This window comes from Condylura cristata, unplaced genomic scaffold (assembly GCF_000260355.1).
Source record: "Condylura cristata isolate star-nosed mole 26May11 unplaced genomic scaffold, ConCri1.0 scaffold00008, whole genome shotgun sequence".
NCBI classification, from domain to species: domain Eukaryota; kingdom Metazoa; phylum Chordata; class Mammalia; order Eulipotyphla; family Talpidae; genus Condylura; species Condylura cristata.
The window spans coordinates 46678031-46704887 of NW_004567109.1; the positions used below are offsets into that span (position 1 = coordinate 46678031).

The following is a 26857-nucleotide window of genomic DNA, read 5'->3' on the forward strand; positions in this document are numbered from 1 at the left end:
AGAAGTTTATACTGTGGCAAGAAAACTCAAGTTAAAAAAAAAAAAAAAAAAAAAAAAAAAAAAAAAAGATTAAAATTATCTTTAACTAGGTATTGTTAAAATACATATTAAAATGAGGCAGAATTTTCAGAAAATAAAAGACATCCTCATTGATAATTTGTACATCCTTATTCTAGACAGTTAATTTTGCAAGTAGAACTGGTTCTTCTGGCAGAGTACTCATACAAATGAAATGTCTGAATATATTCCTTTTTCCCTCTTAATTTACTCTGCTACTCCTACTCAAACCCACCCTTATGAATTAACTACCAAGATATTTGGATAAGGATATATTTTACAATGTTTATGAAGAACTAGAATTAAATCACTAGTTTTAGTATCAAAACCATTTTCATTAATCAAAAAGTATACTTCAAATTTCTAAAACAAACAAGAAACCGTAAGAAATCTAGGTATCACACTAAGATTAAAAAAAAAACAAACAGCAACACATTGTCAAGTTTTTAAAGCACTAACAAAATAATTTCAATCTAAACTAAACATTGTTTCTACCACACCTAATATCCACTGCATTCAAATCACCTGGCTCACCTTTTCTGCTTTCCATTTATTTCAAGGTTAAGATAGCGCCATTTAAAAAATGCTTGCAGTATCAGTGAAGGCTTATGGTAATGAAAAAAATTCTATGAGACAGAAACAATGCCCCATTATCTATTAGCATTCATTTAAATTTTCTTTTATATAAAAAAATGCAAACTACAACTAACCAAAACGTGACAGGTTCCTAAGGGTCAAAGAGCCCCTTTATATCTTCAATCTTAACATACCTATCGACTATTAAAACACAGATACACACAGAGATGTGGTGCTTTAACTACATAACTTATGAAATTTAACAGTTCATGGAACATTTAAGATCAAGTGAGTAACACTTTAAAATAAAAAGTGATCAAAAGCAGGTACATTACACCCTATATCATATTATGTATGGGAATACATTTCATATTTCTCAGTTATGATTTGCCAATTTTACCTTCTACATTGAGCCCTTCTATGGTCCATGCTCATCGGCTCACCAATGGCATACACTCAAAGGATTCCTCTTTATGGGTAACTATCTCAGGACCTGATTTTATGAGCTATGATTTTGGTGCTTGCAGCATCTTCAGCACTGTGTGTGAAAATGAAGGCAGTATTTTTGAATCTTTTTCTTTGTTGTAGAGATAAGCAGGAGTTTTAAAAGGATCAGCACATTTTAGAAACTGAATAAACAAAACTGATAAGATGCTGCTTTAATACATCCAACTTAAAATATGTACCAGTTAAAATCATCTATAAAAACACACAAACATTTTAAACTGGCAAAAATAAAATGCAGCGTCAGTTATTAAAGTATTATAAGTCAGAAAAATACTGGTTGCTAAACAGATTATGAAAGTCATTTGCTATACAGTTAACATTTCACTGATGCACATGCCTTTTATCAAAACACACTGCCATTACTCCTGATTTCTTTTCTTTTTCAGTGTATTATAAAAGTCAAGAAAATTCAACTGGCTAAAAAAAAGTCACAATAAACTGACTCAAAATGTCCTTACTGAATTACTAAGTTCAAGAATAAGACTTCAGAGCTTTGAAGGGCAAAGAAAATGTCCTATCAATCATAAACAGATTGTGAAGGCTGTTGAAGTTTCTCACCAAGTGAGCCTCTAAATCTCAAAAACTTATGAAAATGTCTTTTCTTATTTAACAATTCTTCCATATTTGGGAAATATTACAAAAAGTTTGAATGTATTTCAATTATAGCAGCAATCTACTCATTTCTTTTTCTTGTTTTAATTAAAAAAATTAAAATAAAAAACATTACCCAGAAATGTAAACGGTTGCTTGAACAACTTACAGACTTTCCACTGAAATGGTAGCATAAATAACAAAGTACATTTTGGGGAAGCAGTAGCAGATTGCTTTTGAATACACAACCACAAAACCTCACAGGGACAACATTAATGTACTGAAATATTTATTTATATATGTCCTTAGGTTGTGCTTACCTGTTGCTTTTTGCAGCAGAACCTAAGGTGGAAGGTCTGGGAAGGCACTGTGAAGTATAAATAATTGCACTGTTTGCAATTAATAAAGATTTTAAACCTTAAATGAATCAAAATCAACAGCCTCCAATTTGTGAGTTATGATATTGAATCCAACTGAGCTATTTCTTCAGTTTAATCAATAAAATGCACCACTTTCCTAAAAGGTCATCTATAAACAGTATCATGCAAAATACTGAAATTGCTCATGTCAATACCCTACACTCTTAAATATAACAGATAACTCCTTAACTATAACTATTAAATTTCAACCTAGAACTATAATCCGTATCTAAATAAGGGTAAGGGAAGTCACTCTAAATAAAACAATCAAAAACATTTCAAAATACTACAATGAAATGTACTACTATTTTCTACCCTGTAATCGCAACATTTATGTCCTGGTACATCTTCCTTCATAGTATATTCAAAACAACAAATGGTGCTCCTCACAAAAGAAAGAATATATATTTATGAAATGGTGTTAAATTGCTAAAAGGCTTAATATTTGCAAACTGAAAATCACTTACGTCTGATACATTTCAAATCTTTCATATTAATATATAAGATATGCATATTTTACACTGAAAAACAATTTATTTCAGGAGCACCAAATGAAGAGTACTAGTCAACTTTGTTAATGATCAGTTTTCTTTAGCTACAGCTAAAGCATATCAAAAAATACTTACCCATTAAGCTCACTTAAAAAAAAAATACAGACCTATGTATTATTCTGCATTAAATTAAGAAGCAGTTATGGTTTTCCAAGATATCAGCACTGTATTCCAACATAATATTCACACAAAGTATGGCATTTACATTATGTGGAACATTGACAAAAAGATACTGTTGCAGTTCATCAATTTGTCATTCTGATGTACTTACAGTGCAATGCTCCTTGAAGGAACACAATCAAGGATGATACACAGCACAGTCCTCCTCACCCCTACAGAGCTAGTTCTATACTGGCTGGATCAAACCTGCACTTCAACAGACAATGGCAAGACAGACTGTATTTGCATGTAGTCTAATATATTAATATGCAAAGAGCCAACAAATATGCAAAGAGTAAAACAATGGATTTCAACAAAATATCAGAACTTCAACATGAGTGTTATAGAGTAATAAAATGATTTCAAGTACATAAAAAAATTAAGTTGATTCAATGATTGGACTTGTGCATTTACGAAACAAAGCTTATCTATACTGCAAAAAGGAAAAGAAAAAAGCTTGAACGTTTCCATACCCCAATGGTTCAATGGCAGATGCACTGTAGCTATACTTTTTGCATACTATTCACTTTTCTACCCTAAATTTAGAAAGAAACACACTAATATTGTATACATTGCAAGAGCTGCTTTACATGGAAAAACTTTTCTTATTAGACTACTCATATTCACTATCAAAAATTGTTTAAAATTAGTTATGCTGAAATCATTTGGAAATCAAGTAATTATCAAATTAAGAACAGAAAGGTTAACTGTTATAGCAGCAGTACAGGTCTGAAACAGTGGTCATGTATAAAAGGAAATTTCACTGTTAATGCAATGGAAGTATGCCAAAAGATCATTGTACACACATGCAGTTTTTAATCAAACAGAAGGAAAAAAAATGAAGATATCAGGATTACTTGTGCTGAAACAGCCAAATACAATAAACAGAAAAGATCCTCCAATCTATTACTATACTGCAAGGGGGAAAAAACATGCCAGTGTTTAAAAACTCAATTAATATTTCATGGGGAAAGCTTAGATATTTGTGTATATGTATCTTAATTTATCATTGCTACGAAATTATGAATTCTTTAAATACCCACATATCCAACTTACCGACACAGGAGGTTTCATATCATTTATTGTAAAGCACAAAACAGGCATTTTAAAAGTGAAAGTATACATTGAAAAAGTACATTTATATCACAAAGCATTGACCACATAATAGTTGCAAATACATTTGCTGGAATGTGTACATCTACACTAAATACTAAAAACAAACCAATTTTTCATTTCTACACAGAAATATTAACCTCCTATCAGTAGTGATAGATATTTTGTACATTTTCAAAAAAAAAAAAAAACACTATTTTAACCAAAAACAAAATTAAGATCTTCATCAAGTCGTCTGCATCCATATATTTAACAAAGGTTTTTTTCCCCCACACAATGAAGCAAATACTGTATTGTCCACTTCTTATTATTGGCCCTGTGCAGAAGAGATACATAAGAAATACACAAAAAGTTAAAGAAAATCCTTTAAATGGAGCTAACTCAGGAGTGAATCCTTTAAGAAAGAAAAACTGGTTAATATAAATGGTGGTGGCTTCTTGCATGATTTGCAAATCCCTGGGGGAAGAAAATTTATTTTTAAAATCAAAGGCATTGTAGAAATATTCAGCACTCAGATGCCAGAAAGCATTATAAAAAACAAACAAAAAAAACCCAAACACACCACAGTACTTCATCTAGTTATATACTGTGCCAGATAAAAGTTCAAAAGGCAAACGTAATCCCAAACAGACAAAACAGTAAACATGCAGAAAACATGACTGGAGTAGAAATCAACGCATTAGTAAATTTATTATACCTGAGGAGCTGGAGGGTGCTGTGGCATTCCTTGGGGACTCGTCTGGGCATAGTAGGCAGCTTGTTGTCTGTAGTACTCAGCCCAGGCTGCACTATAATCTGGCTGACCACCTGGTGGAGCCCCAGCAGGAGCAGGAACTGCTTGACCTTTGGAAAAACAAAACAAAACAAAACAACTCTGTTGCTGTAAACCACAATTAAAAGCCCAAAAGAATCTCATTTCCAATAAAAACAATACCTTGCTTCTTGTAATATTCCTCCCAAGCCTTTGAATAATCTTGTGTCTGCCCTTGTTGACCTAAAAAAAACCCCCTAAATTTTAATACAAAATTTTATCCACTGTAAGTACAGGTTATAAAGACAAAAGCATAGAGGGGTCAGAATTGTTCCTGTTTTATTTAGACATAATCTTGATCTGATTGCAGAATTTGTAAACTTTAATATTCTAAACTGAGTTTGGAAAGTACATCAAATGTGGTGATGGGGAAGGAGTAAGGGAGGTAATTTTTCTGGTTCTTGCATCCATTTGGATGTTAGTTATACTGTAGGTTTTACATAAAATGCAAATGTCTAACGGAGAAAATAAAACTTATCTGAGAAACAAGATTTATTAAAAAGGTATGTAAGACTTTTAAGATCTGACTGAGATTTTTCCAGTTTTAGTAACCTATAAACTATTTGTACGAAAGTAACCTTCACGACACCTCTTTTCAATGAGGTGTAATGTATGTTCAAATTACAAGATTTTATTTAAAATAAAATGAAGCACAATTAATGAAGAGGTTCCAAGTTACAAGATTAATGAAACACAAAACTCAACAAGATTTCATGAAGGGTGATTTTACCAAATTAAGAGACTATAAGAGATGTAATAATTTTATGGAGTCTTAAGTGGCTTTGAAGTAAAATCAATTTAAAAACAAAACACACACAGCTACAAAAAACATATGACAAAGAATGGCAATTTAAATAATGGTTTGTATATTTACCTTACGGAAATAATTAAACTACCTGCAACTTGCTTTAAAAATGGTTTAAGGACAGGGCCCTCCCTGGTGTCACAACAGGCTAAGTCATAGCACTGTGAGGCTGTCTTGCAACCACTGAAGCACAGTTCAGTTCCCAGTTAAGGAGCAACCCACACCCACAATAGACCTCTCCTGTTTCGCTGTTGTTCTCCACAGTGGTGTATTTCAGTAGATCTGCCTGTTCTGCTTCCTACATTTGTCTCTGGTGAATCCTCTCACCCCCTGCACCTCTGGCCTATACCCAATTCTTCTATGCATAAATAAATTAACAAATCTTTCAGCCAATAATTAAAAAAAAAAATACACAAAAACCTACTGCTTACGAAAGTAACTAAATCTTACTGTAAGAGTTAACTAATTTTAGAGGCCAAATAACAGCAACTTGTGGTAGAAACAAGGAAATGTATTAAGAACAAATGTCAAATGTTCCTTTCTCCCCCTCCCCTCCCCTTCCTTGAACTCAAATTATCTCTGAAAAGCTAAAAGTAAACACATTAGCCTTTAAGGAAAAACACTTGGTAAATAAACTCCCAACACTTCACATTCCAGACTTGAAGGAATCAATTTGAAGGGTCAATGGGATACATTTTATCCAACTGAAAATAGGAAAGAACTCTTCCTATTCAATCTATTTTGATGCTAATATATACTTTGGAACATTACTTAATATTCATGTAGCATTGATAAATGGTTTTACTTTCATTTCATTGAATAATGACTTACTCCAGAGTTCAAATGTATTATTCTATTACAGTACAAAAGTCAGTCAGTCTTAGCAGATTTTCATTCTTATTTTCTGTCCGCAAACACCTGCATTTTTTCCACAACCACTTTAGGGCCCCCCCTTTTGCTTGAAGGTACCACAAATGATAGGGTTCAGTCTATCTTACAGTATTTAATGTGCATTCCAGTCAGTCAAACATCTTCCACAAAGAATAAGACAAAGTAGGGTACTACCTCTAAAATTAAAATTTTATAGAGTAGATGGCAGGGAAAAGAGAAGAAAAAGGGGAAAGCACTAAGACTTCACAGATTACATTCAACACCTACTCATTAAGGGCAAACAAGATCAAAAAGTTAATCAGTAAACTTATTTAGTGGCTATGCTGCAAAGAACAAAGAACATAATAAAATCCAAAGGCTAATAGTTACCCTAAGTTCATTACCAGGCCTTTGTTTTTAACTCACTTTTAGTAATGCAGGGAACACCTCTAGTATAGTAACCATTTTCTTGTATTTATGAAAAATACAAGTTAAACATAATGATTTAACCTTGATTTGATTTTAAACCTATCATTTGGGGATGCCACTTTTAAGTTAGGATGATCACTACTTTTTACCAACATGATTTTAATATCATTTCCAACTATACTCCAAAGTAACCCAGTTTGGACATATTATGATTACCCTAAGGAGAATACACTATTTTAAGGTTAAAGAAAAAAAACTATTTTCATTATTGCATAATTTTAAAGACCCGTGTACAGCACAAACTATAGACTCAAAAATGACATGCACTGTAACTTTCTTGGAATGTCTGCCTAAAACTATCTTTAAATCATCCTCTGCATCTTTTCACCAAACAAAATTAGTATGATCAGGCTTTCTAGATATTTGTCTTTCAGTGGGAAATGAGAAAACATCTTGAAAGTTACACTTAGCATAACAAGCAGACTTTATCTTAGCACAAAATCCTATTATTTATAGATACTCTCTACCAGTGAGGGATGGGCCGAGTATATCAGTTTAGCTTTCATTTATGACAATGGGCTATATTAACTGTTTTAAAACAGTAACTATTTTAAATGTCTAAGAGCATAAGCATCTGGTAAAATAAAACTACTGACCAGAAAAACAACATCAGGTACCAAACAGTCCCCTAAAAAATTAAATTTGGGAAAGGGGCATGCTTTCAATTGTGGTTCTACCACTTAGTATATGTGTGATCTATTCTCCAATATGTACACGTGAAATGTCAATGAAGATAAGCTCTTTTGACTCACAGTAGTTTGTAGTAATATATTTGCAAAGTACCTGAGTCTCCATTAGTATACATTAACCAGAAAGACAGGGTTCTTTGTTGTTATACCTACAGTTGCACTTTTAGCATTATTTATCACTATGCTCTGGCATGTAGGCTCTATAGTCACTGAAAAATAGCCTTTCTAGATGCTTGTTTCCCTATCACCATATATGCAAGTATCATTAATATTCTCATTAATTAATTATAATTAACTTCTGTCACTGTAAACCTACTTCTTTCTTATACTGTACAGTAAAGTAGTGCCACATCCAGTCGATTTTTGCTTGACATTTTAAAGTTTTGATATTTAGGGAACTACAACACATAATTGCCTTTGGAAAAAATGTAGGTAATATATGTTAATATGTGCTAGTGGGGAAACTTTTACTTTTAAATAGTAACTGCCTGACAAATGCATTCAAAAATCAAATGTTTTCCTTGTTATAGAACCACAAATGTTAAGAATTATCTGTAGTGATAGCTTGATGCTGCATTAAAAAATGTAGAACATACCCATTTTCTTATAGTACTCTTCCCATGCCTTGGTATAATCAACCTGTCCGGCAGGAGCTGGATTCTGCTGATCTCCTTGTTGGAGAAAAACAACAAAAAAATTGCACTAAGGTTATTACAAGGCAACAGGGCACTTCCATTCTTTTCCTTGAGTGGAGGAGTTGGGAGTGGCCTGCCATGGAGAGTAAGAATAAGAGGGATGTGCTGCATGGTAGCTACAGTGAAGGTACAAAAAATACACGACACTAGCGATACAGGACACTAGTGATACAGAAAAATGTGGTACACAGAAAAGATGATCTATTATTTTTAAGAGTGGCTTCACTCTTAAAAATTCAATGGTCAAGTAATGAATTAAAGCTCATTAGGTATCACTTATAAGCATGGAAGAAAGGAAAAAGGGTAGAAAGAACCCTGAAACGCTAGAATGGAATGGAAAGTCATATGAATGTACAGTCATATGAAATACACATGTATCAAATGGCATTTTTATGTATTGTTTATGTAGGCATGCATACACGTACACTTCTTTCCTAGCTTTCTGCATGAAAGGCACTGCTAGCAAACAACAGTTTAACAGCAGTGTGTTAAGTATTATCCTCTACTAAAAGTAATCAGAGCTCCTTGGGGGAAAAAGAAAAAAAAAAAAGCTGGTTCTGGGGCTGGAGCTGATAGAACACAAAAGGCAATTTTAGTATGTAAGAATGTAAGGATGTGCTTAGGGCAAGGAACCATCTCGATGGCTCTACAGAAGAGCCAAATCTTGAACAATGAAAAAATACTGTTCAAAATACAATATACTGGGGGAAAAAAAAAAAAAAAAGCCAGGGTTCCATATTGATTTAAGGAAACGAAAACTCTCCCTTACAGTAAAATACTAACCAATAAATGTAAACAAGATGATGGAAATAGAAAATACCATCATAGTGGTAGGTGAACCATGTAGGTGTTACTAGTGAAAATAAAGGCTGATGGATAAAAATTAATGAACATAAGAGCAGATTAATTTCAGTATAATACTCCAGAAAAAAGTAATTTCAAAGACATAAATGGTGACTTTATGGTATAAACAAGATACTAACATGAACAACTGTCTATGGTTACCATCTCCAGAGATGGAACAGGTCAACAGCATAGCATGACTCCTGATATATTGCACTGAGTGTCATTTCTACTATATTCTTGTCAAAGAGAATTATGACCTTAAGATCATGACTTCATCTTCATGAAAAAAGACTGACGTCATCCCTTGAAACAAGAAATCTGTTTACTCTATGTGAGAAGGAATGAGTAATTATTCCTGATTAGTGAGACCAACAGACCTGACAACTAAGTATGACATGTTACCAGATGTGATCTTGGATGACAACACAGAAATTGTTGGGACAACTGGTGAAATGGAGGAAGGTTATACACTGGGACAGCACTGTTGATTTGTAGGACTCTATGATGATTCAATGTTTTTGAGTAAAACTAGAGTATTTAAGGGTTAACAGGACATCATGACTAGCAATAGGCAAAAATCACACACACACACCCCTCTCCTACAAATATATACTAAAAAATTAACTGAACATTAAACATAAGTAATAAAGAGAAACTTGGTCTTACTATTTCAAAATAACATTTAAAGAAAAGTGTTTACCAAAGTTGTGAGTGAATACTACTAAAAATAAGGTATTTAACATTTGTTACATCTCATATATAACTCACAACACATGATACTTCGTTTTCACATAAAAAAAATAAAATTGTTTAGTTACCATAGTTACCTTGCCCATTAGTTTGGGTTGTAGTTGGTGCACCAGCAGGAGCTGCAGGTGGTGGCTGTGCTTGCTGTTGATAATAGTGAGCATAATAAGCAGCCCAAGCTGCTGAATTGGGATCCGTTCCTGCCTTAGCTAGAATAAACACAAGTTCAAAGTTTCAATCAAAGTCCAAAACCTAACAACATCGATCTCTCACACAGCCATTTTCTGACAAATTTACACTAAAAACATTAACTGGATATTTAAAACAGAACTTTCACATTCTATTTTCATTATTGTCATTAATCTTATGATAGAAAACTGAGGCTTGGAAATTCCTGGTTCCTACAAAACAGAATTGGGATACGAATAAACATTTTTTGGTTCCAAATCCAATGCTGCTTCTCAAATCATGCTGTGTTTGCTTTCTAATTTGGTTTTGCTTTCAGCTTAACAGTTCTAGGAAGCAGAACTGTTAGATGACTAAAGGGATAGATTTACAGGGACTAATCTGTACAAAAAATATTTGTAACTATGAATATCATTCTGTATTGTTTTCAATGAAGAGACAAAAATCTTTAAAAAAAAAAAAAAAGCTAAGAAATTAGCCACATTTCAACTCATATTTCAAAGTGATTATCCTGAAACATGAACTTGATGTTACCACCCTATTGCCAACTCTTCCTTTATTCCCTAGCGTTTTCAGGACTATCAAAACTTAAAAAAAAAAAAAAAAAAGATTTTTAAAAGGAGAGGTTTATTAGGAAAAAAAAAAGGGGGGGGGGAACATATGTTTTGAAGAACAGTATATCTTTAAGTTATCTTTTTTGATTTGGAATCCCAGGGTTCTAGCCTCATTCTCCCCCTTAGTCAACTTTAAAACATTCAGAAGTTTTGGCAACACCGAACGGCTTTGTACTTTTCAGAAGTTACCGTTACCATTACCATGATCTAGCATCTAGTCTTTGGCCATACTAGGTTTTTTCTACACTTGGCTCACTTTCATTCATCTTTCATAAATATCAATGGATGCATTAATAGCTTGAGATCTTTGGGTAAGAAACAAATTTTCTTTCTCTTTTATACTAGGAATATCATGTGGTATGACATTAATTTACAGTCTCAAAAAGAATCTATTTCCTTAGCCAGAGTTTGTATGTGTTCAGCCTTCACTCAAATGGGCAGCTAATTCTCAGCTACTCAGTAGAGGTCAATGAAAGTTGTCCGAGGGCCAGGAGCAAAGATTTATAGATAAAAATTGGATGGCACTATGCATTCATCCAAATATTTCATAACATTATTTTTTCTATATAGGATTTTTTTTGGGTAGTATCATTACCTGTAACAAATATGAATCTTCCACCTGAAACCAAGGTTCAATAAGCTAGGTTTTAGGAAGTTGATACCGTGCTCCTAAATATAATGACCAGAAAGGAAAGCATCTCATAGCTACACATTAGCAGTACGAACTGATAACTGACTATAATGACTTATCATCATTTTATAGATAACAGGTTTAGGATGATGCAAAAATATTTTATGATATACAATTAGTAAAGTCGTAGAAGAACTATGACTTATATCCCAAGTCTCTTTCACTATAAAGTCTACATTCTTGACTACTACATAAACTCTTAACTCACTGATTTTTCATACAGATTTAAGGTCACAGAATGCTAATTTAAAAATTACTTAATTCCAACATGAACAATATCAAACTAGTTGGTACCCTAAAAGACAAATATTGGAAGACATCCATTTTGGTAACTTCACTATTACCCAAGTGAGAGAAGATATGATTAGAGACCACTTTATTCACATCATTTTCTTTAATCATGCTACCCACTTTAAAACAATGCTCAGAGGCACTATCCTGCAGATGCAGGTCAAACAATATAAAACTATTCCTGAACTCTTGAATATGTTAAATGTATGACTCCTCTTAATCATGCTACTCCAATTAGCTTACAAGAGGGAAACAAAGTCCTTTCATTCTTTAAAGACTAACTTATTTGTTCCCTCTTTGTAAATCTTTCTATTGCAGCATTGCTAACACTTAAGAGTACACTTTTCTGTTATAGAATGGAAACTCATCTCTGCATATTCAGATTCCAGTATACTCAAACTGTTTCTTGAATGAGTGGAAATTTTGGCTGCTTGCTGACTGTTGTGTCATTAATGCTCCTAAGTACACACTTCCCGTGAAACTAAAGTAGTTACAATATAGGGTTATTATAAGTATCAGCCTTTTTAAACAACCTTACTAAACTGGTTTCATTTAATTTTAGAGAAACAATAACAAATACACTGTGTCTAGAAAGGATGCCATAATTTACTGCCTTTCTTGAAACTATGCTAGTGAGAGAGCCTAAAGGGCAAGTAAGTAGATGAGATAAAAAGGGATCATAATCAAATGTTAAGTGACCATGACGGAAAGAAACTACAGGTTGGGGGAACAATATCTACACTGCTATGAAAGAGTTAAGTGAGTGCAGAAAATGCACACAAGGTAAAATCAACAAAAGAAAATTTAAAAAACGTTACTGAAATGGCAAACAAACAATACAGATCAGACATAAATTTTGTACCTGGATCAGGAGGGGCCTGTTGCTGCCAGTGTGGATATGCATTTCCCCACCCCTGTGGTGCATAAGGGGCTGGAGGACCACTGAAAAAGGTAATCAATATATAAATACAATCTGCGAAAAGCTAAAATTCTCAAGAGAAAAAAAAACCAAAACTAAATCCAAATACTTACTGAGGAGCAGGGCCAGGTGGTCCTGGATTGTAAGGTGCAGGGTTGTATGGTCCCATTGGAGTTCCAGGCCCGGGAGGCCCAGGAGGCCCATGGGGGCCTGGGACGCCATGGGGCCCATGGGGTACAGGTGGCCCTAAAGGATTCACTGGGCCCTACATAAAAGAAAAAGGAAAAAAAAAAATAGGTCTTCTCTGCATCTACTCCTGTGACAAGCATCTTGATAATATATACCCCAACTGCTCTGGTCTTACATTGTACACTGTGCAGTGAACATAACCAACAGTGTTACAACCAGGTCGTGTTCAATTAATAAGTCCTTCTCACAACCTTTCTGTCACTGGAACCCTATTTAGACCAGCAATTGAAATTAATTTGTTCCTTTGCCTTTTACATGTTTCCTAAATACAACATTTAACAAGTCAGAACATTTTATGCCTATATCATTCCACAACTTAATGTTTCGTTAATTTCTCTGACAACTAATGTGTAAAGACAAACAGATTTAATGGTCCTAAAGTACACTCCTTTCCTGCAGCAAATAATAACCAGAAAACAATTTTAACACAAAGGCTGAAACTACACATTTGTCAATTTTCTTAGGAGGCTATATTTCACAACTTTTTATTAATTTCTATTTGAGGTCTCTTAAATGCTGTCATTGTCCTTCAATTCTGTTATTATCACTTATCCTTCCAAATAGAATAAAATAGCAGTTTTAACTTTTTCATAGAGGATCCTGAACCTGACTTGAGTTCATGCTCTCATGAACACTACATTAAATTATTTCTGAAGAACTGGTTTGGTTTTTCCCCCCATAACCGGGAAGAAAACCCAATCCATTCATAACTAAGTAGAACAAAACCCAAAACTAAGATGCTGTTCATTTTTCTGCCGTGGCATCTATTGCTGCCATTTTTTCCAAGTAATCATACTCATTGTCCATAGTGTGGAACTTAGAATACTTTGTGTAATTTTCTAAGAATTTGTTTTGTATATAATATAAAATATTACTTTTGTATTCCCAAGAACTTTCAAACTTCTTTTGCGCCTCTTTTAAAGTGTGGTAACATGAAGTATTTAAAATACTTGAATAGCATTAAGTAGCTACCTCATATTCTTAGTTCACCACAGTATAAGACCAAAATAAAGCACTATTTACCTCATTTACAAAAAATAAAGTCAGAGCTCTTTACTTTCAACAGGAAAATTTTCTAGAGGAAAAAAATCCAAAATTGGGAGTGCAGAGTTACCTGGAACTTCTAAAATTAGATGCTGGGCCCCCTTCCAGGCATCCTGAATCAACATGGTGGTATAGGTGTGGGGGGGAAATGCCAAGGTGGTCTACATTTTGAAATACCCTAAATGACCAAGTCAGTTTATTACCTGAATTTGTTAAGTATCACCTTTAAAGTGGGGGATGCATACTGACAGGTTTGAGTATGTAACACTTTAATATTTAATTCTCTGTAACTATATCCTTCAAGTATGTTCCACAACCTTCTAGTTACCCTAACAGTAGGCTTACTCATACTCAAATTAACCACTATATTAAATTATTTCTGAAGAACTGTTTTTTTCCCCCCATACACCTACAGCTGGAAAATCTACTCTATATTAAACATATCTATCACATGATATCATTCAAATAGCAATGGAAATTTCTTTGCATACAGCTTAGAGAACATTTGAATTATTGTCCCTTTAACTATCAGGGTCTATACTAAATTGGAAGTTTAAAGTTTATACGCACACCAATCTTTTCTTCTATGAGTTGCCGGGCATAGTCTATTTGCTGTGGAGTGCCACGAATTGTAAATAACTTCATATTAGGATCTGCATTAGGTGGAGGATTTCTCTGAAGTTCTATTCTTGCACCAGACTGTTGGCTTATGCTTTTTATAGTTTCACCTCCTAAAATTAAAACACAGTAGTTTCTCTTAAGATTCAGATGTGCTCTTCAAAAGAAGAAGTCATACATTATAGTTCAGTTTATTGGGCCACTACAAAAGTTTTAACCAGTACCCTACCCTATCTGACAATATTTTATTAGAATCTTCTACTTAGTCTATACTTTTATATAAAGCATTTCATGCTTCTAAAACATACATCTTAAGACAACTTGATTTGTTTATACTCTACAAATTGTTAAAAACTTAACAAAATATTTTCAAATTAAATATTTCACTTCAAATAAGTTGAACTTAACGCAACGTAAATATAACCTACCACACTTAAACAAAACACCCAAACCATGTTACTGGTCAGAAGGAAGAAAGTTTCTTACACTAAAAGCTAACTACTGGTCTTCTAGAGAAGTGTGATTCAAATCTCACCTTTTTATAAAGTATTTTACATACACACACACACGTCTTAATTCATGTTCAATTAACACAGTCCACAGAACATTTTTCCAATATAATACTTGTATAAGACAGCAGCAGAAAATACCCAGAAAAACTGAATTGTGTTCATTTTTAAAGCACACATTAAAATAAGTACGAATGTAGGGCCCTTCCTGGTGGCACAAGGGTTATGAAGCTCTTTGCAACCACTGCAGGACGAGTTCAGGCCAGGGAGGTGACCCACAAGGTGTGGCAGACCTCTCCTTTCTCGCCCACTGCTCCCCTCAGCAGTGTGCTTGAGTACATTTGCTCCCCACTGTCTGGTGAATCCGCTCATCCATGCCCTAGCACCTCTGGCCTGTACCCCAAGTTCTTGTGTACATAAATAATTTTTAAAAAATCAAGAATTTAAAATACATTACCTTTTCCTATTATTAATCCAGTTTTCCCAGTTGGTACAATGAAATTAAATTCTTGTAGTCCACCAGGTGGTCCCATGTTCCAGTTGCCTTGCCCTCTACCTCTTCCTCGACCACCAGGTCCAGGTCCACCAGGATTACCAGCCTAAAGAGAAGAATAAGAGATAAAGTCCATATAGAAATAAACTTAACTTTTCTATTTTCTTCACTGTTAAAACAGACAAGATAGTACTAACTAACTTTTTGTACTGGAGTTAATAAGTTAGTGTACTTATGTAGCCTTTTTTCCTGCTCCAAGATGCCTAGTTCAAAGTAATTTGAAATTCCTGTTAAAACAGTATCATCAGGTCATGACTGGTACTGCAATGGGTTAAGATGCAGCACTGTAAACTAGCCACAGCTGCTTCAGTGCGAGTTCGATCCCTGGCCCTAGAGGTGATCCACATGGCACGGCAGACCTCTCCTGACTAGCCTGCAGCTCCCCTCAGCAGTGTACTTTGTTGATCTGCCTGTTCTGCTTCCCACTCTGCCTCAGGTAAATCCTCTCACCAACCCTGCACCTCTGGACTTTGTTGATCTGGCTGTTCTGCTTCCTACTCTGCCTCAGGTAAATCCTCTCACCACCCCTACACCTCTGGCCTGTACCCCCCAGTTTTGTATGTCAAAATAAATAAACCCTAAAAAAAAAAAAAAAAGTATACCAAACAGACTCTAGAGGGGAGACACTTTCAGATTAGTAAGGAAAACATTTTTTAGACGAGTACATAGTATTATGTTCAAGCAAACCTGAACACTTCTAAGAAGGTCTGTAATAATTTCTGCAGCATGCTGACATCGGTCTGGAGGTCCTGTTATTTGTGCTATCCTATCAGGTGTTGTTCCATCATCTTCAAAACAAAAACGAACAAATTTGGTTAACTTAGCATTCCTGTCTAAGTGCCAAAAGTAGCTATCACCTACACTCAGAAAATTAAATGTGTACTCACCAGGCTTAAACTGTATTCGAACACCAGCATCATTTTGTATTTTTTTAATCATCTCTCCATTTCTTCCTATTACAATTCCAACAGCAAATCGTGGAATGGGCACCTTATACAAAGAAAATCAATTATTAAAAAAGTATGATTTCCTGAAAATTAACCTATCTCAAATCACAGATGCATATTTAACAGTATATTTATATTAAAAAAGTACACAATTGAAAATACATATTGTTACAATGGTAGAAACTAGGAAAAAAGGATACAATGTTAAAAGACTAATACCAAACAGTAAGTCATACAAGCATTCTAAATAGGCGTTTTTACTTACATCTATTCCTTCATTTCCTCCTATTCTTGACCCATACTCATTTCGGACTTCTCTGAAGCCACCTTGATCACGAATTAACTCTAACACCATTTCTTTAGCTTGCTGAAGTAGAAAAAAATTAACCAATTTAGAAAGAACAGTTCCAAATATTGTAATTATTGCCACCCCATCATCTTTTTATAATAAAAACAAATTTACTTGAACTTTGTATGGGTCTCCAGTAATCCTAAGAGGTTTGTCAGCACCAGTATTCTGAGGTCCGTCTTGGATCATAACCATCTTAACTCCAGCCCGCTCCTGTTAATCACATAAATCATATGTTTTAACAAATGGGAGTGGAAGGAAACTGGCTTCAAAAAAGAAGAAAAGTAATGATTTTATAGATGTAATACCTGAAGTTGTTTAATAGTTTCTCCTCCTTTTCCAATAACTAACCCTGCCTTGCTAGCTGGAATCATAATTTCTTGAACCGCATTTCCTGGTCCATCACCGTGATGAAAACCAGGGGCTGGTCTTCCTTTTTCAACGATCTGGTCCAATAACCGTTTTGCTGATCTGTTAATAAATTAACAGTTAAACAGTAAGTTGTATCATATCCAAAGAATGTTTTAACATAATTAGGTACTTTTCCATCCCAATTTAGATAAAGGTACCTTACTGCTCAATTTCAAAAATTTTCATCAAAAGAAAGAACAGTTTAAGATTTCCAAGAAGCGGCACTGTACTGCTAAAAACAAATTTAAGTTGCCTTTTAAAAGGAATTTTTTATTTATGCATATAGGCCAGAGGTGTGGGGGGGTGTGTGTGTGAGAGGATTCACCAGAGAGACAGAGTGGGAAGCAGAACACACAGAATTACTGAAATATACTCCCAAGGGGAGCTGCAGGCAAGACAAGAGAGGTCTGCTGTAGTGGGTTAGTTCCCTGGCCTGGGATTGAACTCAGGCAACAGTGGTGATAATGCTGAGACTTAACCCCTAGGCCACCAGGGAGGCCCTGTCACATCTTCATGTTCAGGGGTAGGGCAACCAAGATAGACTGAGGAAGAACAATGAGTCTGGTTATCTCAGGTATGTGATACATGTCCCGCAAACAATGCTGACAGAATGCTATGGAAGAAACTTAGAACCATGAAAAGACTAATTTCAATACAATGATGAGAATAAAAGACTAGTTGGTACAAAGTTCAAGACAAAATGAAAACCTATCAGGTAACATTATGCCAAGCAGAGTGGTCTATTTGAAAGAGTTTATTGGAAAAAAGAAATGGAAACGTGGGGTTCAGGAGAGGTTTTTCCCAAGATGAAAGTATTTTCAAGTATGTTTATGTGTTGTTAGACATCACTAAAGCAGAAAAAACAAAACTCAGGTTCAGTAACATCCTTTAGTAGAAAGGGCTGGTGTAGTCAAGATTTTCATACTTACTGAACAGATTCAGGTGTTCCAGTTAGCATACAAGACCTTTCTGGAAGGCCACCACTGTCTACAATTAAAAACAAAAACAAAAATTTTATGCCAAGATAAAATTAACAGGTAGCATCATTTTTTCCAGCAACTTAAAAAAGTGGTTTTTCAAGTCATTTTGAAAAGAGCATGAGAAAAACTTTACCAGGAGCTATTTGTATTTTGCAGCCAGATTCTTGTTGTATGCGTGAGATCTGTTCACCTCCTCTACCAATTACTAGGAAGAAAAAAGAAAATTACTTGCTGAAAGGTTGTAAAGCTGTATTTGATTATTATTTTCAAAGCTTTAAATATTAGGTCACTTACTAAATCCAACCATTCCGTCTGGCACCTTGTATTCTTCTGTCATTACAGACCTGCTGAGAAATAAGATATTTTTCTTCAAATAAAGGTAATTTCTTTACATAGGAAAAATGACATACTTATATAAAAATGGAAGACTAAAGACACCCAATGCCTAAACTTATTTTACTTGTAGTCAAAATAAGGCTGAAATAGTTACAAATCCAAATTTGAATTAAGGTGGCATATGTCAAGTGAAAAGAGAATGGCAAATAGAAAAGTCCAAAGGTATAGCTGCAAAGGAGTTGGGGTGGGAATGTCATTTTAATTCACCTTGGTTCTTCTAAAATGTTGACTAATTCCACCCATTCTTCCATATTACAAATGTAATCTCACTAAAAGGAAAAATGATCATTCTGTATTATGTATGCACATTGAGAGAAATGAACAATATAGGTATAGGAAAACTGCAGACGCATTTACTGTACACTAAAATATTGTGTTTTAACACCCAGCTCAGTTAAAACTTGCAAAGTAGTTTCAAAAAAGTATTTAACTATACCTTTGTTGCTGATGCATCGGTGGCAATTGAGTTCCAAAAGCTACCCAAAAATTAAATAAAATGAAAATTTAAAATTTAAGTTCACATAGTCTAATTAATCAAATCAAGCCATCCCAAAATTGAACAGAACACTGTGTAAAGTGGACAAGAAAGTCAATGAAAGGGAGATGTCATTAACAATAGAGTGTATATATAGATATATATAAAACCTACCCCTTTTCATTTTATATATAATGAGTATACATATAAAGTAACTCAAAACTAAATCTTAATAAATAACTGGTCATAATTAAAGTGGGTGATAGGGAAAAATACTTAACATTACATTCAAGCTAGATATTCTAAAAGAATATTCAACCTTCAATTAACTTCAAAGATACCCACAAAAGATTGGTACAAACACCAATATTAAAACCCACTTATTTCAGTTTCTAACCCAACTTAAAATAAATACTTACAGTCATTCTGAGGAGCAACTTTTTTAGCATCTGGTTGATCTGCAAAATTAAGAGACTTTTAACTTTTTGCCAACATCTACAAATATAAGACTTAGTTCCCCTGTACCCAAGCAAGGATATCAAAATCCATTTATTGAAATAACTGAGGGCATGGTTTATCATTTCAACCAAGTGTCAACTCAGCCCAAACACTTTAAGTAATCAAAGAAGAAAAATTACGTTTCTTTCATTCTCTTCATGTTTAAAAGATGCACAGACAATAAAGAAAATCTTTGTATATTATATCACTGACCCTTAATGGATTTTAAGCGCTTTAGAATGATACAAGACAAAGTATTAGGCACATTACTAGCACAATTTCACATGCTAAAAGGCTAATGATGCTTCCCACTGTACGAACTGAAGATAGGAAGGAACAAAACTATCAGAATATGAATATCTGACATATCAAAAGTTGAGTGTATCTGACAGTGACCACAAAGCTATGCAAAATAAATAAAAATCATATTACAAAGCAATCTCAAACTGAACTATTCTTCTGTTCCTAACCAAACATTTCACAGCATAAACTTCAGCAAAAAAAAAAAAAAAAAAAAAAACTCAAAGCAACTACATGACTACCTTCATCTACATCCTTTACACAGATGAATACAATGCATACCTTAGAATAGACAACCTATAACTGAAAGTACTATAGTCGCCTCCCCCCCTCAAACTTTAGTGATTAAACATCAGAATGTTGTTTTTACAGCAAACTTCAGACACATAATCCAGAAATGTGTGTCCATTTAAGAATCCACTGGTTTATTTCACGTTTACATACTAAACACAGGTAATAAATAAAAATTCCTGCCTTTAAAAGGAGAGGGCATTCCCTCCCAGTGTGTTGTACTGCTCGGACTTGTCCAAGAGCCATCTACACATAAAATAAAAAGAATACATTACATACAACATCTGAAGCATCATTAGCTCATTTTTTTTTGTTTATTAAAACCTCACCATAAATGGGAAACACTTAAATAAAAGGAAACCAATCACTCCTGATCAAAAGCTACAAATACATTTCTATAGGCTCATTCAAAATCCTCCTAAAAAAAAAAAAGCAAATAAAAGGGCAAAAAGAAAATATCAAAATTCATACATCAAATCTAAAACAAAAAATATGTGCAGACTTCTAAGTTCAGAAGCTTCAACAATTATTTTTTTAATACAAGGCACTGTTAGTCTATTTTAAGCCACATTTTGAGTTAAACCTGAAGCATAAAGCAAGATACTAAAACAAAAAAGTAACATAAAAAAGTGGTATAACCTGCAACACTCTAGAGCAGCAAACTATAGCAACTTCAACCTTTAAAGTAAAATATGAAATAATGAAAATACAGTATACAAAGATTAATTCATGTTAAGATGAGAAAAACCAGTGAAATGCCTCCTAAACTTTTTTATATATCTAATTTTTCTTTCAGTATACTAAAATGTCTGTGCAACTATCAATCTAGCACTATCCTAAAAGAGGGAAAGTGAGAGTTTTCTAATAAGACAAACTTGCTGGTTGACTCAGATTTTACTTACCTTGTTTAGGTCTCCTCCCCCACTCAAACCCCCAATTCCCTTTGAGGCCAATATAAACCTTATAATTTTAGGGAACTTATGATAAAAGTAATGTTTCAATAAAAGAACATTTGAAAAATATTGAAAGTCACCTCAATTAAACACTGTATGAACAATTAAGATATTATGGCTATTAACTTACCTCCATCTTCCAGAGGTCTTTTTTGTCCTCCATAGCCATAGTCATTTGAATTCAGTGATGTACCAGCATCACCTCCAATTTTTGCTGCAATCTTAAAAAGTAAAAACATACCACCATTAAGATAATATTATAACAACTATATGCTATCTGTATTAAATTTCCTCACACAGGAGCCATACTTTTCAAAAGTTCACATTATACCACTGTCCAAAACATATATATTACTACCTGTTCTGCGAACAAAAATAATCTGACTAGGATTTTGCTTTTATGACAAATGCCTTTTTTTTGGGCTTTTAGAGAACATAAACCCTGAGCAGTGAGAATAGTGCACACAAGCTTCTACCCTGGGAACTACTATATACAGTTGTGTATTTTTTTCACCATTTCTGCTCTGTATGTTAGTGCTATTGTATGCTTTACATGTCAGGGAAAGCTCAAAATATTCCCCATATAAATTAAAAATAAGTTTCTTCACTTTTAACGGTCTGCCAGGAACGCTCTACTTTCTGATGACCGGGAAAACCAGGGTGTGCATGTGTGTATGCCAAATAAACACCCTTTAGTACCTCTCACAGAAGATAATAGAACAAAATTAGCTCAATTTATTATTGCCAATAATAATGTCAAGAGTCAATAAATTAATCATCACCTGTACTAAGTTTCCGATAGCATTTCTATAAGAACAAAAAAGTAATCAATTAGGAATCTTTAAAAGACTATCCACGTAGCTCTGAAGAAAATGTGGAGCCCAATTCTTTCTCCACAGTTCTCTCAGGATTTCTCAAACATGTCTGTGGGTATGGAAACTTTGTAGGATTTTAAATGCTGACCAACAAGGTTGACATTAACCGTATGTGGTTACTGAGTACTTTAAATGTGGCTAATCCAAATAGAAATGTAAAATATACACTGGATAGTGAAAAAATCTGGAATATAGTTAACTATAGCATTTCAAAATTACTTATATTGAACACACTGAAATGTTATTTTGGATTTAATGGATTAAATGAAGTATGTGACCTGCATTGTATTTCTATCACACAATCCTGTTGTAAGGAAACATGGGGAGTGGGGTGGAAGGGAGGGTAGAGAAGACATCAGGAGCCTGGTGTCTAAGGAAGCCTTAGCTACAGAACCATAATTATATTAAAGTCACTTCATTCTTTTTTTTTTTTTTAAGATTTATTTATTTGTACATACAGAACTGGGGTACAGGCCAAAGGCTCAGGGGTGGTGAGAGGCTTCACCAGTGACAGAGTGGGGAGCAGAACAGGCAGATTGACAAAGTACACTGCTGAGGGGAGCAGCGGGCGGGTCAGGAGAGGTCTGCCTCGCCATGTGCATCTCCTCCTGGGCAGGCGGGGATGGAACTCATGAGGAAGTGGCTCAAGTTTCTCAGTGAAGTGCTTTAACCCGCTGCGACACCAGGGAAAGCCAAAGTCGCTTCATTCTTAAAGACTTAACTTTTTGACAGGAACAAATAATTGCTTGTGCTCAACTAAAAAAACATGTAACACAAGACTCAAATCACGAGAACACAAATCAGTGCATATTTACTGCTTTTTTCCTATGAAGCAAAAAAAAAAAAAAAAAATTTTTTTTTAAAGATTTGTTTATTTATGCTTACAGAACTGGGGTACAGCCCAGAGGTGTGGTGGGTGAGAGGATTTACCAGAGACAGAGTGTGGAGCAGAACAGGCAGACTGACAAAGTACACTACTGAGGGGAGTAGCGGGTAGTCAGAAGAGGTCTGCCACGCCATGTGGGTCACCTCCCTGGTTGCTGCAGTGGTTTTGGAGAGCTTCATAATGTGGCGCTTTAACCCGTTGCGCCACCAGGGAGGGCCCAAACAAGTATTTTTAAATGAAAGTTGTAAGTCGAACCTCACACTCTAAAAAAATCACTGTGCCACTGAATCAACAAGACAATTCTATGAAACAGAGTACTTATCCAGGTAAGATAACCATTTTCCAGGTGAAAAAGTTCTGGAGACAATCAAGGTTACATAGTAAGTCAAAGGTGGAGATGTCCTGATTTCTATATAATTTCATGCTAATTACATTAAGGGATCATCACTTAAGATGGATAACAGGCTCATGAGACTTCATTGTACTTAAAAGCCATTCTTTCAACTCTTTCAGGTGTCTGAAACTTTCCAGGATAAAAAACTAAATAGAAAACACAACTTTTTGTGACTAGCATTCCTTCAAAAGCCTAATATGAAACTAACTCAACCTAACCCAACCAAGAACTTGGAGAAGATAAAGTATGTACAATACTTTAAAGCAGTATCAATTAAGTCCAATCTCTCTCTTCTCTCAATTACTTCCCATATATGAAGTGTACTTTTAGAGAACCTAGAATTCTTTTTCCTCATCTGTAAATGCAAACATCTACCACAAAGGACATTAGGATTCAGTATAAAAATGTATAATAAATTTTTTTCTGATCACACTTCAAAGCTGCCTCCCTGTGCCATTTTAAACCACTTATTTGAATTGTTTCTTAGGAACTCAATACACTGTTGGGCATATATAGGCACTAATGTGAGAAATATTTCAGGCCACAGAAAAGGGAACTACCAGGGAAGATGGTTTAAGTTGTGAATACTCAAGTGTTCTGAATCTACATAGAACAGCACTCCTTTACTCCAAGGGACACCTGCACAGATATAGGAAACATTTTTATCTCTCTATTCACTGAATAGTTGTAAAATGATCCAAATGAAAAGGAAAGTTAGTAATACTTAGCTCACCCAAAAACATCACCTCAAAGTTTCAAAACTCATACACTAATGATAACAGATATATTCTCAAAGATCAATAGAAAATATACACTTCCTAGGTCATTAAAAGGATTCATTTAAGAAAAAAAGCTAACTGCTAAAATCCAAACTCCATCTAGATAAATTTACTATATTAGAATTAAGACAATTTCTTTGCTTTTAACTTACAATAATTCAAGCTTTCATTTAGACCTTGCTCTAGTTCTTGAATGAGGAAAAAAAAATTTGATGTTTTCATTGTATCGGCATTACTCACTCTTCAGAGACTTCCTAGAATCCAATAATTTTGCAGCTGCAATTATGCAGTCCACAATATGCTTTCTTGGGTTTTAGGGACGGGGGACTGACTGGTTTGCAGTGAGTTAAGAGCTTCTGTATCTACCGCTCCTTTCTAAAGCTCTGAGTCCTTGTCAAATTTTCTTGAGCACTTTGCCTCATTAACCTGCACAACAGGAAAAATAGTTTCTACAATACCTTGTAAGATGGCTGTGAGGAATATAAGACAGGCTCACCACAGTCAAGTATGCAATACATAAATTGCAAATCATGAAAAAAATCAGCATACTTACAAGTTTCAGCTGTAAAGCAAGGTTCACAGAACGACTTCAAATATTTGATTTTCAAAATGTAACAAATTTGTATTTAAATTTAACCCTGGCCAAAGACAGTTACATTTTGTGAAAACTGCCTGTAAATGAATAAGGTAAACAATTTCTTTTTGTATCCTTAGGATTATCACATACCCATAAAATAGGCATTCAAGAAATAATTTGAAAGAACAATTCAACAAAACTTATTTTAAATCACTGCAGATACATGTTAAGTCAACATATTATCTACTACTACTATGAACCAGGCCATGATGGATTCAGTTCCCATGCAGCAGAAATGTGAAGTGTCAAAAATACCGGAAATATTACGAGAGCATTATTTCATTAACAATGATCCCTCTCTACAACAAAGGAATTTTTGCTTTCATTGGCATAATCAAGTTTTGTTGTCCTGTCACAAAATGTTGGGGGAAAAAAACACTCCATGCTAGTTTCACTGATGGTAAATTACCAAGTCAATAAATCTATTTTACAAAATTGTCACTGCATTCAAACATAATGCAGTCTGAATCACTTTTACAATTCCTAGGTAAGAGATTTCAAGAATGACTGAATACTAAAAGACTAAGTTAATTTCACTTTCAGGAAAAGTGATATGAGCTCATAGCTTATGATCTAGCACTCATCTAGTCTCTCTTTTTCACATCTATCTACACACAACCTTAAGAAGAAATAAATGTAAGTACATTTTAACTTTTCAATGTTTCAGGGACAGAACTTGTTATTTAGTATAATTACTAAAGACCTAATCAAAGCACCCCAAATTCTTCTTTTCTGGGGTTTCTCCTTGAAATACATGAAATTTTGGCAGTATACAGACTGGAAACCCTAAACTAGAGCAATCTGGTGCTCCTGTGCTGAATTTAGCTCAGAGTATTTTAAGTCCGGAATTTCACACTAAAAAATAAAACTATCAGGATTCTGTGGATAAACTATTGGGCAACTGGGCCTAAATTACCAGATGTCAACAATCAGCTAGAGTAAATACCAGGTGGGGACCAGGGATCCTAATCACTTGTCCAGCAAAAATGCCAACTGCATCCTCCATTAATAGACAGTTCTTTGAGGCCAAAAAGCTGTTCTTAAACCTCTTCCTTCCAAACAACACAGCGTAACACTATGGACAAATAAAACAAGGTTTGATGGAAATTTGGAAAAATATCTTCTTACTATAAAGAAAAAGGGGTCCTTACTGTCATCTGCAAAAGCAAGCAGTGGAGTTTTAAGTCAGCTCAAAAACTAAATTCAGGAATCTCAGACTTAAGGTCAAGACTGTTAAGAAACAAATCACTATAGCAAAGACATCTGTAAAGAATCACATCACAGCAAAGAGATCAGGGCAGAATCATTGTGTTACCCTAGAGGATTTCTGTATTAAAAAGTCAACCTAGCTTAAAGTAGAAAATTACCGTTCAATTTCTAGTTCAAGCATGGCAACTCTAAGTTTTTTCAGGAGCAGCACTCATATAAACCTCATTTTCTACCTTTCCTCCCTCATCAAATACTATTTTCCAGGGACTTTACTCCTGGGTTACTATTTCACAAGCCCCCTTCACTTTTGCACACGCTATTTCTTTTCTCCCCGGTCTAACTCACTCATCCGTCTCAGTGTCTTACTAAGGCAGTTGGGCACCCCACTTCTGCGTGTTGTGAACAGTGCCTGAACATCTATAAATGCTTACAGAGGAAGAGCAGGAATTAACAATGGCCAGATTTTTGTCCACTCTCTGAAAGTATACTATATATTTACACTTGGTTCCTTGATTGTATCATCCCTCCTAGAAGGCAGAAAGAAAGCCAACTCACACATTGTCTGTACAGTGGGTGGCACCAATATTTCAATGTGCTGGAATGAATAAAATAATTCAGGTTGAGTCTTCCAGCCCCTTAATAAAACTCCAGTAACAGAATTCCTGTAGCTAATCTAAACTTGTTCAGAAGTTTAAAAAAGTGAAAAAAGAAAAACCACAGGATTAGTATTAAGGACCCCGCTAAATATTAATAAAACAGTATTAGTACATTTGTATGATGTGGTTACATTATAAAAATAAGAGCCAAAAAATATATTATGTTAGTAAATATTTGACGAATTTTGAGTTTGACTGAAATGATCATTTTATGGAACTACA

At 34.4% G+C, this 26857-nt stretch overlaps 2 protein-coding genes across 11 annotated transcripts in view; both read right to left on the minus strand.

Annotated features, from left to right (window-relative positions):
• LOC105853384 (far upstream element-binding protein 1-like) overlaps positions 1-2780 on the minus strand; it is a 7635-nt gene extending 4855 nt beyond the window's left edge. Inside the window, exon 1 of the mRNA XM_012722132.1 lies at positions 2777-2780. Within this exon, the coding sequence (XP_012577586.1) occupies positions 2777-2780 (4 nt within the window). The remainder of the gene's footprint in view (positions 1-2776) is intronic.
• The window catches only part of FUBP1 (far upstream element (FUSE) binding protein 1), a 27714-nt gene continuing 1302 nt past the window's right edge, over positions 446-26857 (minus strand). The window contains exons 2-22 of one of the 10 annotated variants that reach the window (XM_012722297.1): positions 21330-21420; positions 20430-20492; positions 19577-19615; positions 19119-19158; positions 18581-18630; positions 18420-18491; positions 18236-18293; positions 17204-17366; positions 17010-17108; positions 16812-16913; positions 16487-16589; positions 16287-16387; positions 15504-15645; positions 14490-14650; positions 12740-12891; positions 12570-12649; positions 9997-10134; positions 8234-8308; positions 4908-4967; positions 4671-4816; positions 446-4289 (exon numbers count right to left, since the gene is read on the minus strand). In XM_012722297.1, the coding sequence (XP_012577751.1) occupies positions 4281-4289; positions 4671-4816; positions 4908-4967; positions 8234-8308; positions 9997-10134; positions 12570-12649; positions 12740-12891; positions 14490-14650; positions 15504-15645; positions 16287-16387; positions 16487-16589; positions 16812-16913; positions 17010-17108; positions 17204-17366; positions 18236-18293; positions 18420-18491; positions 18581-18630; positions 19119-19158; positions 19577-19615; positions 20430-20492; positions 21330-21420 (1944 nt within the window). In that variant the 3' untranslated portion in view covers positions 446-4280. Of the gene's footprint in view, positions 4290-4670; positions 4817-4907; positions 4968-8233; positions 8309-9996; positions 10135-12569; positions 12650-12739; positions 12892-14489; positions 14651-15503; positions 15646-16286; positions 16388-16486; positions 16590-16811; positions 16914-17009; positions 17109-17203; positions 17367-18235; positions 18294-18419; positions 18492-18580; positions 18634-19118; positions 19159-19576; positions 19616-20429; positions 20493-21329; positions 21421-26857 lie in introns of all 10 variants that reach the window. The other 9 variants (XM_012722298.1, XM_012722296.1, XM_004679140.2 and 6 more) reach the window with 9 other exon arrangements.